The 16,642-nt window shown below is 40.1% G+C and overlaps 1 protein-coding gene across 2 annotated transcripts in view; it reads right to left on the bottom strand.

Annotated features, from left to right (window-relative positions):
* nlk2 (nemo-like kinase, type 2) overlaps positions 1 to 14,160 on the bottom strand; it is a 154,826-nt gene extending 140,666 nt beyond the window's left edge. For both annotated transcript variants that reach the window (XM_060848089.1, XM_060848090.1), the window contains exon 1: positions 13,204 to 14,160. In XM_060848089.1, the coding sequence (XP_060704072.1) occupies positions 13,204 to 13,856 (653 nt within the window). In that variant the 5' untranslated portion in view covers positions 13,857 to 14,160. The remainder of the gene's footprint in view (positions 1 to 13,203) is intronic.
* Positions 14,161 to 16,642: the final 2,482 nt, after the last annotated feature.

The following is a 16,642-nucleotide window of genomic DNA, read 5'->3' as shown; positions in this document are numbered from 1 at the left end:
GTGGCTGGCATGTTGGGTTGTGGCACGTCCTTGTCACGCTGTCTCTTAGGCATCTGCAGATGAAGTTGCAGCAATACTCTTAGATTCTCTACAGTGTGGAAACAGGCCCTTCAGCCCAACAAGTCCACACGGACCCTCCGACAAGCAACTCACCCAGACCCATTCCCCTACATTTACCCCTGCACTTAATACTATGGGCAATTTAGCATGGTCAATTCACCTAACCTGCACATCTTTGGATTGTGGGAGGAAACCGGAGCACCAGGAGGAAACCAATGCAGACACAGGGAGAATATGCAAACTCCACACAGACAGTTGCCTGAGACAGGGATTGAACCCGGGTCTCTGGCGCTGTGAGGAAGTAATGCTAACCACTGTGCCACTGTTATTGAAGTCTCGGTAAAGGCGTTCCTCCTCTCTTCGCAGGTTGTTAATTGCAAAACCAACCAAACAGAAGTGGAGCACAACAACTAAACGGGTCATTGCCACAGGACAGAACAGAACCATATACAGAAAAGAACAGTACAAGACAAAAATCACTAAACTAACCAACAGGGAAGACAACACACCAGACATGTGGGCAATAAATCTCTCCAATAGCTTACAGACATAGAAAAAGCCATATTAGCCAAGAGACTCAACTACAACCACAAGGACGCAAAAACAACAGACTTCCTAGCTCCACTAGAATGTACGCGCAGAATTAACGGACTAACCGAAGAGAAACAGCAAGCAGTCAGACAAATCATTGTATCCTTACTAAAAAAAAATGAACAACCTTAACAATGAGAGAAGCCCTAACATCGAAAAATGACAATAACAATCATAGCACCAGCAATAAAGGTAGAATGATGGTGGTTATGGACAAGAGAGAACATATTCAGCAAGCAGAGAAACTACCTGCAGATGCCGACACCTACCTACAGAGGGAATGTGACCCCACACCACAGTTAACCAATAGAATAAACACACACCACCACCACCCACCCCCCAACCAAGCCTACAAAAATAAAGGGCTGATAACCAGGATTGACCTACAAACAGATGAAGCCAAAAAGCAAAAATACTGCTTACCCAAGGTAAGCAGACATATCACTCACCCACGGTGACACTTCCAGGAACTAAATAAAACTGGCAAAAGAGCTTCAACAGAAACTGAAACATCTTATCAACGGATCTGAACACTCCATACAATCATCACAAGAATTCCTAGACAACATTGAGAATAATAGACAAGCACAAAGCAACGGTCTCATTCAATGTAACTGTACTGTTCACCTCAATTGGCAAAAATCTAACCAGACAGATAATAATCAACCTCCTGGACAAACAGAACAGATGATATGAGGGGGAAGCTATCAACAAGGACTGCATACTCAAACCACTAAACCTGTGCTTGATGAAACGCTTAACATTCAACAACCAAATATATGAACAGACCAATGGGTCACCTATGGGCTCAGCCACCTCTGGGCTTATATCAGAAGCAGTGATGTAAAGACTGAAACAAACAGCCCTTCCACAAATCTGATCCAAAGTTTGGATCAGATATGTAGACAACATTTTTATAATGATTAAGAGAAAAATCAAAAACATACACCAGATTATCAACACTATACTCACAGGAATCAGATTTACGAGACAGGAGGAAACCAATCAACTCCCATCCCTAGATATGGGGTGTTCTTTCTACCAATGGTAACGTGTACAGGAAGGCCACACACATGGACTAGATCCTGAACTACATGACACAGTCGAACACGAGAAACTGCAATAGGACCTTGTTCAAAAAAAGGTTACAACATACTGCAGCACTCCCAACCTGTGCAGAGAAAAACATCTCTACAGTCTTCAAGAGCAGATATCCCTGCAACTTCACCTACAGATGTTTAAGAGACAAACAATATAACAAGGACATGTCACAACCCAACACACCATCCACTATCTTATATAAACGTAGTCTCCGAACTGACAAAATTCTCCTACCACTCAGATTCATTACAGCCCATAAACCAACAGCCATGCTCAGACAACAACCCAACATGTGCTAGATAAACAAATTTACCAGATTCCATGCAAAGACTGCATGAAACACTATTAGCAAATCATCCACTAGTCACTAAACGCCACGACCGGCTGACCCTACCCATCTGTATGTATGGCTAAAGCACCATAAATTCTACTGGGGCAATACATGACCATAGGTCAAGCTAAACAGAAGACAGCTAGAGAATTTCTAGAAGCATGACATTCACCCTTGGACGCCACCAAACATATTAAACTTAAAGTTGTGTATAATATTATATGCAAGTACCAAAATATGGTGATATTGTCTCTAAATTGGTATGCAAGATATGATTCAGTGTATAACTAATCAAGTTATTACACATCTGAGAGACTGGTCTTACAATTTGGCACTAACCACAACTGTTTGTAAGGAGGATTTTGCAGGATTAACAGGACCAAGTATGACATAATTTCCTATACATATGTCAATGTAAGGTGGACCATGTAGTTTCATACCATGTTTTAAAACTACCACGTTTTAATCGAGCCATATCTCGAGCCCTATCTCCACTTAACCCTACTGCTTACATTTATAAACTGATTTTATTATTTTAGTAAAGTGATAACAAGTAACAGCTCATTAGCTTCGGGACAAAAGACTGAGGGCAAAATAAAAAGCTGAACCACCCGTTTTTCTCCTCTGCACTGACTTTCCACACCAAATTCTGTGGTTCCCAAATTTGTGCACTTCACAATTCTAAGTCATTCCACCAACACTAGCCATGCTTACAACTCCATAGCTCCAGTTCCGAAATGCCAGCTAAAAACTCTTCCCTCTCAAAGCACCCCATAAAACTGACCTCACCTTTCCTGATAAACAAAATTTGAGTATTATCCAAGGTTGATGACTGTCAATGATACAGTTTGACTCCTTCAATATAGGAAAAAAGTCCTTTAAAATGAAAGTTTATTGCACCAAACATAAAAGATATTTAAGATATCTAGTACTGTAACTGGTAAAGACTTTTTACACCCTCAAAAACAAAATTCAACAGTTCAGAACACTAAATACGTCACCCAAACCACACTAAACTCAATATTATTCTGTTCTATCTACTCTAGACTTGATAGACCATTGTTTAGAGAGTTAATAATCAGACTTATGCCTTTCCACTCATCTTGCGACAGGAATGTGATAGAATACTTCCTAGTTTCCTAAGTGAGTGTATTTTCACCTATACTCTAAGTTGGAAACCATCCAGGACAAAGCAGTCCACTTGATTAGCACTCCTACTATCATCTTCAATAATCACTGCCCCACCACTGGCACACTATGGCTACATGTCCCACCTACTAGATGCATTGTGGCTACTCAAGGATTCTTCAACAGCATCTAACTTGAAACCTCTCAGAAGTGCAAGGAAAGCAGGAAGCTAGAAACACATTTGTACATTATCCTCCTTGTCACATAGCATCTAGGCTATGACAATTCCTTCATCATTGCTGTATGAAAATTCTGAAATTGCCTACTTAATATCATTGGAGCAACTTCATCACAAACCACAGCAGTTCAAGAAGCCAGCTCACCACCTTTAAGAGCAATAAATGCCAATCATGACAAGTACCCACATCTTAAGAACAAAAAAAAAGTAGCAGTACACCATTTAACAATGACAATGCTAGATAGGTTCAATGGGCAATCAAAAGCAAACCCCTGAAATAGGAATTTACTTATGTCATTGCAAAAAAAAAAATCTCCTACCCGATGTTCCCCACACCCCAAAACTACATTATGGACAAACTGGAAGGGTGGGGAAGAATCATTGAGGCTAACCAAAACTCTCCAAAATTCCATACAATAGAAATGTGCACCATAATGAGTACCCTCTTAAAAAAAGCAGAAATTACAGATCAAGTCAGTCAATTTCACTGTGGTTAAACATTGGATAAAGTCATCAAAATAGGCTGCACATGACCAATTTATTAGAAATTTTAGGAGGAACAGGACAAATGATTTGAGAACTGACTGCTGACAGCTGGAGTGCAAGATAATATTAACTGTTTTGCACAAATCTAATTTTGTTTGTAACTGGAATTAATTCATATTCAGCTAGAATTTAAATTGTAGATTTCAAAGTTCCTAGCCTTAAACAAAATTTTAAAGGAGATGTGTACTGAAGAGCAGTTGAGCTTAATTAAAGCAGCTTAAACTAGCTCTGGATCAGTTAGGCCTTTTGCATAAGGAGCATATGCTATGTGCCAACGTTGTCCATTCAGCATTTGAGTGACTCTTATGATGGAGTTCTGGAGTTGGGTGATCATGAGAGTTAACAAAAGATTTATTTTTGCTTTTTCTAACTGTCAGCCTCTATGAATTAGTTCTTACGCTGCTACAGGAGAAACTGCTGGCTATTTAGAGTATCTGGTAAATGATTAAGGTCTAAACTAATTAAGTAGCTAGTTAGAACGCATTAAGGATAGCAGAATGGATGTCATCATAGTTGCCTACCAGTGAGAGCCAGGACAAAACAGTGGCAATAGGTGTTTGAAGTTCAAGCAGCTTTAAATCAAAGCTCAAGAGCTGGAGGCTGAACTATATAAAGTGCAATTGCATCAGAATGGGTAGAAATTAATTGGATTATTTGTACTGCCAGACAGTCACACCTATTACGATAGAGTCTCCTGATGTGTGTTCTCCTATGCAGTGTTCTGCAACAGTAGTATGACTGAGTGAGGGCAGGAACCTCAACCTTTGCAGCTACCCAAAATATATGTACTCTTTTCAGCTTGTTTGGATGAAAGTGGAAGCTATAGTGGTTGAGCTAATTGGTCATGGCATTGCAGCACAGAAATCCAATCAAGGAGGTGGAGGGAGCAAAGAACTTGTAATGCTAGTAAAGGAGAGTTTCTAGAGGAACCTCAATTATTCAAGTATCAATTACCCGAATATCGGATTATCCGAAGGAGATCTTGAGGTCTCAATAGAAACATTACATCAAAGATGTGTTTCCAACACTGATCGCGTCCTTTGTTTAGTGATTAAAAGTGAACTCCGCTTCCTGAAATGCTGCCGAGAACAGTCTGGACTGATGGGAGCTTAGGCAGAGTCTCCAACTGACACACCACCCTCCATCTCTCTCCCCACACTTTCCGTGGAGTTTTACAGAAGGGTATATCCTAAACCCCCCTTCCCCAAATAATCTCTCCAAAATTGTCCTGTACACGGCAAAGGTGGAAGAGAACACGAGAGAATGAGCATCTGGCCCAGAGAGGGGATGGGGCACTTGGGGGTGACAGAATTGGAAAGGGTTGAGGGGGCAGTGTTGAATGAATTTGGAGGATGGACAGGGTTTGGGGGTGGGGGGGATGCTGTTGTTGGACAGGCAAAGTGGCAGTGTTGGGGACAGGTGAGGGGGCTGTGTTGTACGGGGGACAGGGGTCACAGTGTACTGCGGTCTCAACAAAACTCCAAGCCCCAGAGGAAAGGCATTTAATCAATTAACTGAATAATTAATTATCCGAACAAAACAGTACCCACTCATCTCATTCGGATATTCGAGGTTCCTCTGTAAATCAGAGGGAGTGACAACATCCTCCCCAGAACTAGATTCCAGATAGCTGTGTTGCTGCCTTGTTTCAGGGTTTAAGACATTTGCTCAGGACGAAAGATGAACTTGAGTGGGAAGGACACAGCTAATGTGGTCTATGTAGTTAGATATAAAAAATAGACAGGTCAAAGGAGGTGATTCTGTAACAGACATAACAGCTTAGTAAAGGCCCTTCAGCGTCAACCTGTGAACCCAATCTGAAGCCCATGTAACCTACATTATTCCATTACCATCCATATGTTTATCCAATGACCATTTAAATGCTTTTAAACTTTGCAAATCTACTATTATGCAGGCAGGGCATTCTATGCCCTTCCTACCAAAAACCTACCTCATTTGTCCTATATTTATCACCCCCCAATTTAAAGTTATGTCCCCTTGTGCAAGCTATCACCATCTGAGGAAAAAGGTTTTCACTGTTCACTATCTAATCCTCCGATCATCTTGTATGTCTCCATTAAGTCACCTTTTAACCTTTCTAACAAAAACAGACTCAAGTTCCTCAGCCTTTCCTCATAAGACCTTCCCTCTACATCTGGCAATTTCCTTGTATATCTCCTCTACACCCTTTGCAATGCTTCCACATCCTTCCTATAACGCAGTGACCAGAATTGTACACAGTACTTGGCAAGTGTGGCCGTACTAGAGTTTTGTACAGCTGCAACATGACCTCATAGTTCTGAAACTCAACCCCTCTACCAATAAAACCTAACACAGTACACCTTCTTGAAAACCCTATCCACCTAGGTGGCAACCTTCAGAGATCTATGCACATGGACACAAGTCTTTCTGCTCATCCACACTACCAAAGATCTTACCATAAGCACAGTACTCTGCATTCCTGTTACTCCTTCCAAAGTGAACCACCTCACACTTTTCTACATTAAACTCCATTTGCCACCTCTCAGCCCAGCTCTGCAGCTTATCTTCATCTCTAACCTGCAACTTCCTTCTGCACCATCCACAACTCCACCTACCTTTGTGTAATCTGCAAATTTATGAACCCATCCTATCACACCCTCATTCACATCATTTATAAAAGTGACAAACAGCAGTGGCGCCAAAACAGATTTTTGCAGTACACCACTAGTAATTGAACTCCAGGATGAACATTTCCCATTAACCACCACCCTCTTCTTACAGTAAGCCAATTTCTGACCCAAACCACTAAATCACCTTCAATCCCATGCCTCTATTTTTTGCAATAGCCTACATGGGGAACGTTATCAAATGCTTTACTGAAATCTACATACACCACAGCAACTGTTTTACCCTCATCCATCTGTTTAATGATCTTCTCAAAGAACTCTAAGGTTTGAGAGGCATGACTTACCCTTCGCAAAACGGTGTTGACTATCCCTAATCAAATTATTCCTTCTATAAATCCTTTCTAACACTTTACCCACAACCATTGGTAGGATTAGCTGGATACAAATAAAGCAGAACTTCAAAAGGTTTTAACTATTTTGAACACTGGAGGAATATGCAAATGGCATTAGCCAAATAGTTTAGAGAAATGAATGCACAGACTCAAAGACAGGTGTGGGAGTCCTAAGTTCTGGCGAGTTGGGGAAAGTCAGATCAATACAGTTAGGGCAGTCTCCGTCTGAAAGTGCTGAGATTGATGGGGCATAACTAGGCAAAGATAGGGCACATTAAACTATACGGTGGGGGCAGGGATCAAATTTAAGAGGTGGTAAATTCAAGGCAAGTGAGAAAGGTACTAATTTGGGATAAGAAAAACTGTGACAGAGTATATAAATCCAACAGTAAACCAAAGGATAGAAGCTACAAAAGGAATTAAAAAAGGACAAGATTGAAGACTGAATGGACATAACATCTTAAATAAAAGAACTGAATGTGCTTAGAAATTTAAATAGTCCAACCAGGACACAGCTGTAGGATGCTGTGGATTGGTAACAAATACTGAAAGGCACATGACGCTTAGAGAAGAAAGGGAGACAGGTTAAAAAAAAAGTGGATGGCTGGCTGTTAATTATAGTATTAGCACAATAAAAGGGGATGCCCTCAAACCAGGAATCTAGGACGTAAGAACAGGTTGGATAGAGGGGAGAAATGACAAAAGGCACACTTGTGGCAATTGTGCACCACCCCCTGAGAGCAACCACACTTTTGGATAGTATAAAGGGAAGAAGAGCTTGCAAGTTTATCAGAAAGGAATGGTGATAATCATTGGAGATTTTGAATTACACGTAGACTGGAAAAGTCAGATGAGCAAAGCCAACTAAATGAGGAGTTCACGACAGTTTCTGAAAACAATTCTGGAGCCAAACATAGCAGATTATACTCGACCTGGTAGTGTGCAACAAAATAGAAGTAATGACCTTATAGTGAAGGTGTCCTAACTAGCAACAATTTAATGTGATTAATTTAACGTTCAGCTGAGGGAGAGAGGAGTACGTCCATGACTAGTAATTTACAACTTAAAGGAGAACAATTAAGGAAAGGCTACTTTAAGAGAGCAGGGTAAGCTAAAGTGTATTAGCAATTTAGGTTAAGGGATTTTAATAGATGCAATGACAACATTTAAGGGGATAATTTAGAATGCATAGAATTAGGAACTCTTGTGGCACAGTGGCAGTGTCTCTACTGTTCGTCAAAGCCAACAGACCTGAGTTCAGGTCCCACCTGCTTCTGTGGTGTAATAATCTCTCTAAACAGGGCAAATTAGAAAATCTCTAGAAAATATGGGAAAAAAAGTTCCAACAATCAAGAAAGATCCTAAGGAACAGATCATTTACTTGTTAAGTAGAAAAAAGGTAGAAAGCATTGAGCTTAAAGTAAAAGTATATAACTAAGCAAAGATGGAGGCAGATTAGACAGAATAAGATCAAAAAAATTAAAGAAATTAAGTAGGGAAAAATTACAGTACAAGAGAAAGCTAACCAGAAGCACAATATAGTAAGGATTTCAAAATGTTAAATGAATACAATTAAAATGGACATTGCTCCTAAAGAAAATGAATCAGGAGAATTGATAATAGACAATAAAGAGATGACAAATTGAACAAAGGTTTTGCATTAGTTTTTGTTATAGACTATACACTTGACATCCCTGAAGCAGTTATAAAATTGAGAAACGGAAAGGAAGTAGTTCAAGATGACTACAATCAGAAGTGACACTAAACATTGTCGAAGTTGCAGCCTGGACAAGAACCCAGCACCTGATGAATTTCATCCTAGGATCTTAAAAAGTGGCTAATGAGATTGTTGATGCAACGGTTGTGTAATGTCCAAACCTTTCCCAAAATCCAATGAGATTATTTTGTTGGAAAGACATAAGAAACTCCTTTTTTTTTAAAAAAATGGAGACAAAACAGAAATCTTAACATCTGTCATAGGGAAAATACTGCAGATGTTATAACACGGATCTTAGGTAAGTTCAAAGTAATCAGGCAGAATCAACAATGTTAGGAAAGGAAGCGTGTTAATCAGTCTATTGAAGTCACTTGAGGAAGTAATATTTGCTGTGGATAAAATGGGAACAGTGGACATACTGCACTTGGATTTCTAGAAGGCATTTGGCAAAGTGCCTCAAAAAGGTTATTGTGGAGAATAAAAGATTGTGGTGTTATGGCATAACATGTTAACCATTCAATCTTTTGTCTATGCCAACAAGAAACAAATATGCATAAATGGATATTTTTTCAGATTTATAAGCTACCACAGGGATAACTGCTCTGGCATCAACTGTTTACCACATACGATTGACATAGATAAACAGAAGCAAGGGATGGTTGCTAAAATCAATGACTCAAAAGACAGGCAGTACAGTAAGGTGGGAAAAGAAAGAAGAGAATATGAGAAGGTTACAAAATGTGATATTTAGTGAATAAATAGAACTAGCAAACAAAGTACATGTCAGAAAATGTGGACTGCCCATTTTGTCATGGGAAAAAAAAACTACCTACCTAAATGACAAGAGACTTCAAAGCTCTGAGATAGAGATCTGGATATCCTCATCCAAGAATCACCAGACGTTAGTGTGCAACTAAAGCAAGTACATGTGAGGTATCATTTGTGAGGGCAATTAAATAAAAAAGGTTGTGCATACAGGGTACTAGCAAAACCACAACTGGTGTACAGCATACATCGTTGGTCATCTTGGTTAAGGATGAAAATATGTCACATAAGGTTTACCAGACTAATACATGGAATAGAGACAAAAAAAAACTGCAAATGCTGGAATCTAAAGTAGACAAACAGAAGACTGGAAGAACACAGCAAGCCAGACAGCATCAGGTTTGTCAAATATGTGGAATAGGCAGTTACCCTTATGAGGGAAGGTCAGTCAGGTTAGGTTTTTTTTAATCTCTGGCATTTACAAGAGTAGAGGCAACTTGATTGAAACAAAGATCCTGAGGGATCCACCTTGACAAAAATCAATTCTTTTTACAGGAGAGCACAGGATATGGGGTGACTATTTAAACTAAAGGATCACCTATTTCAATAAAGAGTCAGCTTTACTTTCTCAGAGGGTGGTTAGTCTTTGGAACTCTTCCCGAATAGGCAGTGGAAACAGTTTTTAATGTTAAGACAGAGATATATAGGGTTTAAGTGGGTGAAAGGTGATATGGGAAAGTTGGAAACGTGAACTCGAGGTTGCAATCAAATCCACCATGTTCTTATTAAATGGTGGTGCAGGTTCATGAGGCCAAATGCCTATCCCTGGTTCCCTGTTTGTATGAAATGTGAACATATCTTACTTCAATTCATCAAAAACATTTGATAAACTACTGCAGCAAAAACTAAAGCTCAAGGCATGAAAGACCAAGCAACCATACAAAATTACAAGACAAAGAAACATCAAATATAGATGTCAAACACAAAAGGAGAGCCATACTGAGTGCTTAAAGTGTCTTAGGCTACAACTGCTTACACTACATATTTGCGTACAGGAATAAGGATATAAACCTATCTGGAAAGGTGCACCATAGACCACAGGAATATTAGTTACCAGGGTAGCTGATATTCAGTCCGCAGAAAAGTGAGCGTTGTACCTGCCGGAGTGGTTAGAATATCCAAAAGATATAAACAAGGCAGCATTAATTTAACAAGCACAAAATAAATTGAGGGGTGATAAGAAAATGTCCTTTGGGAATGGTAGAATAATATTCTGCCACAATAAGTTGTAGTAAAGTAGATGGACCACTGTTTGAAATCAGAAAAATAGAGAACATGCAGGAGGATAACACTAAATTAGGGACTTTGTGAAGAAAGACTGAACACTGTAGTCCATTTGTGTGCTGCATAATTATGATTTCTCTTACCTTGCAAAGTGACCAACCGAGGCTGGGACACCACTCCCAAGAATCCGCTGATATTCAAAAAGGTCTTCAGTGAAATAAGTAAACAAAAATACAATTTTGAAGATACATCATTTTTTTTTCCCTTTGGTCAAAGAGAATGCAAGTAGTGCCTAGCAAGGTTATTTATAATACAGCACTTTTATTTCGCACTCAAGCACTAAAACCAATGAGAACTTGTCTCAGCAGTAACAAGACAAGCCAGAAATTAAGTTTTCCTCCTTACATAGCATGGCAACAAGTAATGCAACCATACAAGACATCAGGACAGCACAAAAAGATTAGAACATACTTATGCAGCAAGCAATGCAAAATTACCACCACTGAATGCAGGTCTAGATTTACTTTAAGGCTGTTAATATGTTGAAAGAATTTTATTCCAATTGATGGGCAATATTAAGCCAAAGTAGACATGTTGAAAATAGTGCAAAAAATCTGCTTTAATATTTTAGAAGTTTAGAAGAATTAAACATTCAAATTTATCAAATGTACCGTCTTGCAACAAGAAATTTCACTTCCAATCTTCCAGCTAAAACTATAAATTAATTGCATTTGGTATGGCTTCCATTAGATAGAGTGAGGATGTTTGAAAGGCTATCATTCCATGAGCCATTTTCTCCAGACCCTCATATCGCCTGTATTTTCCAGACATGCAAAAACATATACAATGCTTTTTATCCAAATTATTCACATTCAAAACAAAGAATAGACCACTGAGCACCTCAGGCATCTTTTCATTTATTGACACTTTAAAAAGACTTCAAGTTATTAACATCGAGTTATTCTATTAACCTAGAAAGTTATTTTGGCCCCCATAAAAATCTTAAACCAAATATGATCCATCCACAAAATCTAACATTTTCTTGAATTGCAATAAACTGTAAATTAGGACTGGGGTTTATAACCATTGAGTTAAAAACTCTGAATACAACATTATAGCTTTTAGCAAAGCCAAACCAAAATTACCTACTTACGAAGTAAATTTCCTCAAAACAAACAAAAGGGTCAACAAAATGACACATTAAATACAGCAGTGCGATCAAGTTATGTTTTAAGAAAAATGACAACAGATACAAAAAAAGGACAGGAATTTAAATCATCCCTCCAGGTACACGATTTAGTAGCATTCATAATATACACCAGCTGGCAATTTATGCCATCGGAACCACTCAGATGAATTACTGCATTTCAACACCTCTACAATTATTATTCCAAACTGCACAAGCACCTGTTATCAAGTTCATAGGGAATAACATTATCTGAAGCAAGTACTTCCACCATTACAAAAACAATTCCAGCCATTATAGAATTGAATGGACTTTAAATTCTGAAAACGCAAAACATGACGGATATAAATTGGGATAGGTATTGTTAAAAAAAATCCAAAATTAACTTGAGTAATTTCACACACTCCTGAAGTAAATGGAGCAGTAATCTCACAGACCAATAATGGATCTGTTCCTTCAAATTAAATACATCAGTTATAGATTAGCAAATTATACAACATATCTTAACCCTAAAAGTGGCGTGCTTCAAAGCAACCAAGCACTGTCTCCACTTTGGCTACCACTAAATTATTGCTTAATGCAAAGCAAGACATTTTTAAAAATTCCAAGTCAATTTTCATTACTAGGCTTAGTTTCTTCAAACAAAGGCAAAATTTAAATTTGATTTTGGCAATTTACCATTGCAAATAAAAAACATGATTTACACAGACATTTATAATAAATATTGTCGGAGATCATACAGCAACCGGAGTCAAAATATCTCACTTTGCTCTTTAAAAAATTAAAACCAGTTTCCTCCAGTTGGCCATCAAGAGGTCTCACAATAACTCAAGGACGAAAAGGAAATCTGACCAAGCAGTCTCTGGTTCGTGTCGAGCAGGAAGCTTTAAAAAGGGGCACCTTAGTGACAAAAGCACTTTCCAGTGCCGTACGAAAATACACCCAAATAATGGCCAATTTCCGCCACCCGCCAAGCAATGTCACTTTATAACTGATTTAGATCCCTGACGTTACAGTGCGTTCTGTTAGACGCCAAGCTCACCTAACCCACAGACATTTGGGCAAGCTAAACATTTTGAAACTCCCAACAAGTTCAACATTGTCACCGCATTTATGGAAACACCCTTTACTGCACAAAGTTGATAAGCTATTTATCTGAAGTAAAAGTAATTGGCAAAAAAAAAGCGACTTCTTTGAAAAACGTTAATATTTGAAAACATTTGCAAAACTTAAAATTATTGGCTAGGAAACCTACCAGACTACTCCGAAGGCTCCGTATCCGATGGGTCTGTCGGGCTCGATGTCCAGTTGATGTGCCTTGGCAGCGGCCGCGGCGGCGGCGGCGGCGTGAATCTGCACCGAGGCGGCGGCGGCGGCCGGCGCCGGGGACGGGAAATACGGCGCCTGGCCCGGGTTCAGCATTGCCGCCGCCGCCGCCGCGGCCGCCGCCGTGGCGGCAGCCGAGGCGGCGGCGGCGGACGACGACGAAGAGGAGGACGAGGACGACGAGACGGCGGCCGAACTAGCGGCGGCGGCGGCAGCAGCAACAGCCGGGTGATGGTGATGCTGGACCGGGTGTACCGCCGTGCCGATCCCACCACCTCCTCCGGCAGCAGCGGCACCGCCGCCGCCACCAGTCGCAGCGGCGGCGGTGGCGGCGGCAGCAGCCCCGGGGTGTATTTGATGGTGATGGTGATGAGGTGGTGGCGGCGGCGGAGGATGTTGGTGATGGCTGTTGCTGCTGCCGCTGTTGTTGTGGTGATGATGGTTGTTGTGATGGTGGTGGTGGTGATGGTGATGATGATGATGATGATGGGCGGCCCCGGCGCCGTTATAAGCCATCAGCTTGGCGACGCTTTGGCGCTGCTGCTGGCCCGCCGCCGCCGCCGTGGTGCCGCACAGCGCCATGACCAACGGCCGTACCGCGCGCCCAGCCCGCGCTCCACCGGTCGCCGCTCGAGCTCCGCCTCGGCCGCACTCTCCTCGCTCCGTCCTTCCTAAACCATCTTCCAGCAAATTCCACACCCGGTTTTCCTCAGGAAATTCAATAATCCGGCTTTTCAACTCCTCGGAGAGTGAGAGAAAAAAAATTCTTCAAAAAGACTTTGGCTTTCACTTCGCACACATTTTTTCTGAGGGGAAAGTCCTTCAGTTTTCCTTGGAAAACATCATCGGAACAATTATAGAGCTTATTTTTGGTTTTTTCTTTAAAAATAAAAAATATTTCCCCCCCTCCCACCCCCCCAAAGCCACCAAGAGGAGAGCAACTAAACACGGAACCCTCGAAAGCCGGATAGTCCCTCCCCCCCACACTGACTGCTCCCGCCCCTCTCGCTCGGAAGCCCAGTCGCGCGCATCCCAACATGATCGTCTCCAGCTCAGCCCGCCTCCTTCCATAGACCGTCCCCTACCGGCGTCTGATTGACATCAGCTTTGTCCAATAGAAATGCACGCATGCTCCATAGTGCTACGGCGTCCAGGTGCCGAGCGTGCTGCAAGGGTGGGTCACCCCGTACTGCAAGCAAGTTTAGTTGAGGGAGCACAAAGGGCACGTGATCCAAATCTTCTCCCACAAAGCCCAGCGGTGCTAGAAAGAGGTCAACTGTTGTATTGATGGGACCCCAACTGGTTAATGGAGGGAATCACACAGAGCACCAGTGCATTTTATCCTGGGGCTTTAAACCATTGGAGGGGATATGCTTCCCCCTCCTCCTCCTCTCCCGCCGTGGAATTCAAAAATAAACTTCGACTGTCTTTTTTTAAGTTCAGTTCTTAAAGTGTCCTTTCTATGTAATGCATGAAATAATATTTTAAGTCCTGTGCAAGTAGATTATCTTCAGTTCTCCTTAGTTTACTACAAAGGTCCAATATGGTAATATTGAAAACGGTAACAGCTTGAACTAAAACAGAAGTTATTGGAAAAGCTCAGCAGGTCTGTGCAGAGAAATCAAAGTTAACGTTTCGGGTCCGGTGACCCTTCCTCAGAACAGCTTGAACTAGTTCTAACCTCTAAGTTGTAAAAATGCTAAAAGTTATATTTTGAAATAAGCAAAATCTGCATTTTAATGCTTATTCGCTGGAGACTGATTTTTCAATAACTGCATTGAAAAAGACATTAGTTACCTAATCGAGAGGGTTTCATTTTTCTTTGCTCAATTTCCAGGTCAGCTGCCCACTTGCACATGTACCATATATGGCCTGGGAAAAGTGGGTCAGGATACAGATGGACAAAAACACGTATTTATAATGTTCAGCATATCTTTGTGCAAAATGACAGCCATGTCAGCATCATAGGAGAGACTTGCTTTTGGAAGTTAATGTGTGTTTTTGAATTTATTAGATTGCTGATTATACTACTACCACATTTATAATTGTGGCAAAATGCAAAATTAAGGACTCTATCCCATGTATTGCTCAATTGAGTGGTAATCTGAATTATATGATCCATAGATAAAATTTAAAATATCTCATGAAAACATTAGTTGAAAAGAAATTATTAAAATCCATTTTTTTCATTTATTGTTATTTCACTGAAAAGTTAATTTGCGATGTTGAAGACAGAAATAAGGCCACAATTGAATCAGACATGATCCCCAGTGCAGGGAAAATGTCAAAGTAAAGAAGAAAATTTCAAAGAAAACATGCCTGTTGTCAATACATTGTTGTAAATAGCTGTAAAATTAACTAACTTCCTTTCAGTAAGATCTTCTAGAAATAGAAAGAGATACATCATGTTCTGTTTTAAGGACATGTAGAAGTATAATTCGTTGAATGATTCCTTCCATTCATAATAATGAAGAAACATGATCAGTGTGGTAGAGTTACTAATTGTTATCTCATAAAGACAATGTAGCCAACTAAAAAAGATTCGGCAAAACTTTTTCCACCACTTTAGGAAGGTGCAACGTGTCATTTGGACAAAGTACTATCATGGTAAAAATGATGCACTTCTTTCTTTACAAAAACTGATTTGCTAAATACTGCATTGTGAAGGCAGTGTTTCTTCAATAAGCGAAGCAAAGGTAAGTGGAATTTGGCTGTCCCTCCACTAGCCTGTGATAGGTTGGACCAATTTACCATCATAACAAGCACTGTACTTAGATAAATACATTGATTCTAAAATGGGAGTTTGTGAAAATGATATAAAAATCTACTATTCAAATATAAAATACTCTTCTTTGTGTGGCAGCTCCTCATGATAGTGATAACTAGTTCCCTAAATTATGTCAGTTAATAAAGTTTTATATTATAAATTTTCCATATTACCTTGGAAAGTGTGAGGTAAATAGTTCTTGAATACTAGTTACGTCTTTTTTTGGCCATTAATCATTCCATTTTACATTTATGTTTCATATATATTCAGTACAATTGTTTCATCTTGAAGATACATACACCAATAGAATATTAAGGTGCAAAGCTAGAGTAGGTGGCCAGAAGAGGTCATCAGTGAATGATTTGGAGACACCGGTGTTGAACTGGGGTGTACAAAGTTAAAAATCGCACAACACCAGGTTATGGTCCAACAGGTTTATTTGGAAGTTAGTGCTTCCAAATAAACCTGTTGGACTATAACCTGGCGTTGTGTGATTTTTAATTTCATCAGTGAATATCAGCGTTGGCAATTATTGATAAGACACCCAGCACCCAAAGTCATTTAAGCCAAACTGATACACATTGTGTACCACCATCCTATT

The sequence above is a fragment of the Hemiscyllium ocellatum genome, chromosome 31 (assembly GCF_020745735.1).
Source record: "Hemiscyllium ocellatum isolate sHemOce1 chromosome 31, sHemOce1.pat.X.cur, whole genome shotgun sequence".
NCBI lineage: Eukaryota > Metazoa > Chordata > Chondrichthyes > Orectolobiformes > Hemiscylliidae > Hemiscyllium > Hemiscyllium ocellatum.
Note: the sequence above shows the minus strand (reverse complement) of the source record. Positions and strands in the feature narration are given on the sequence as shown.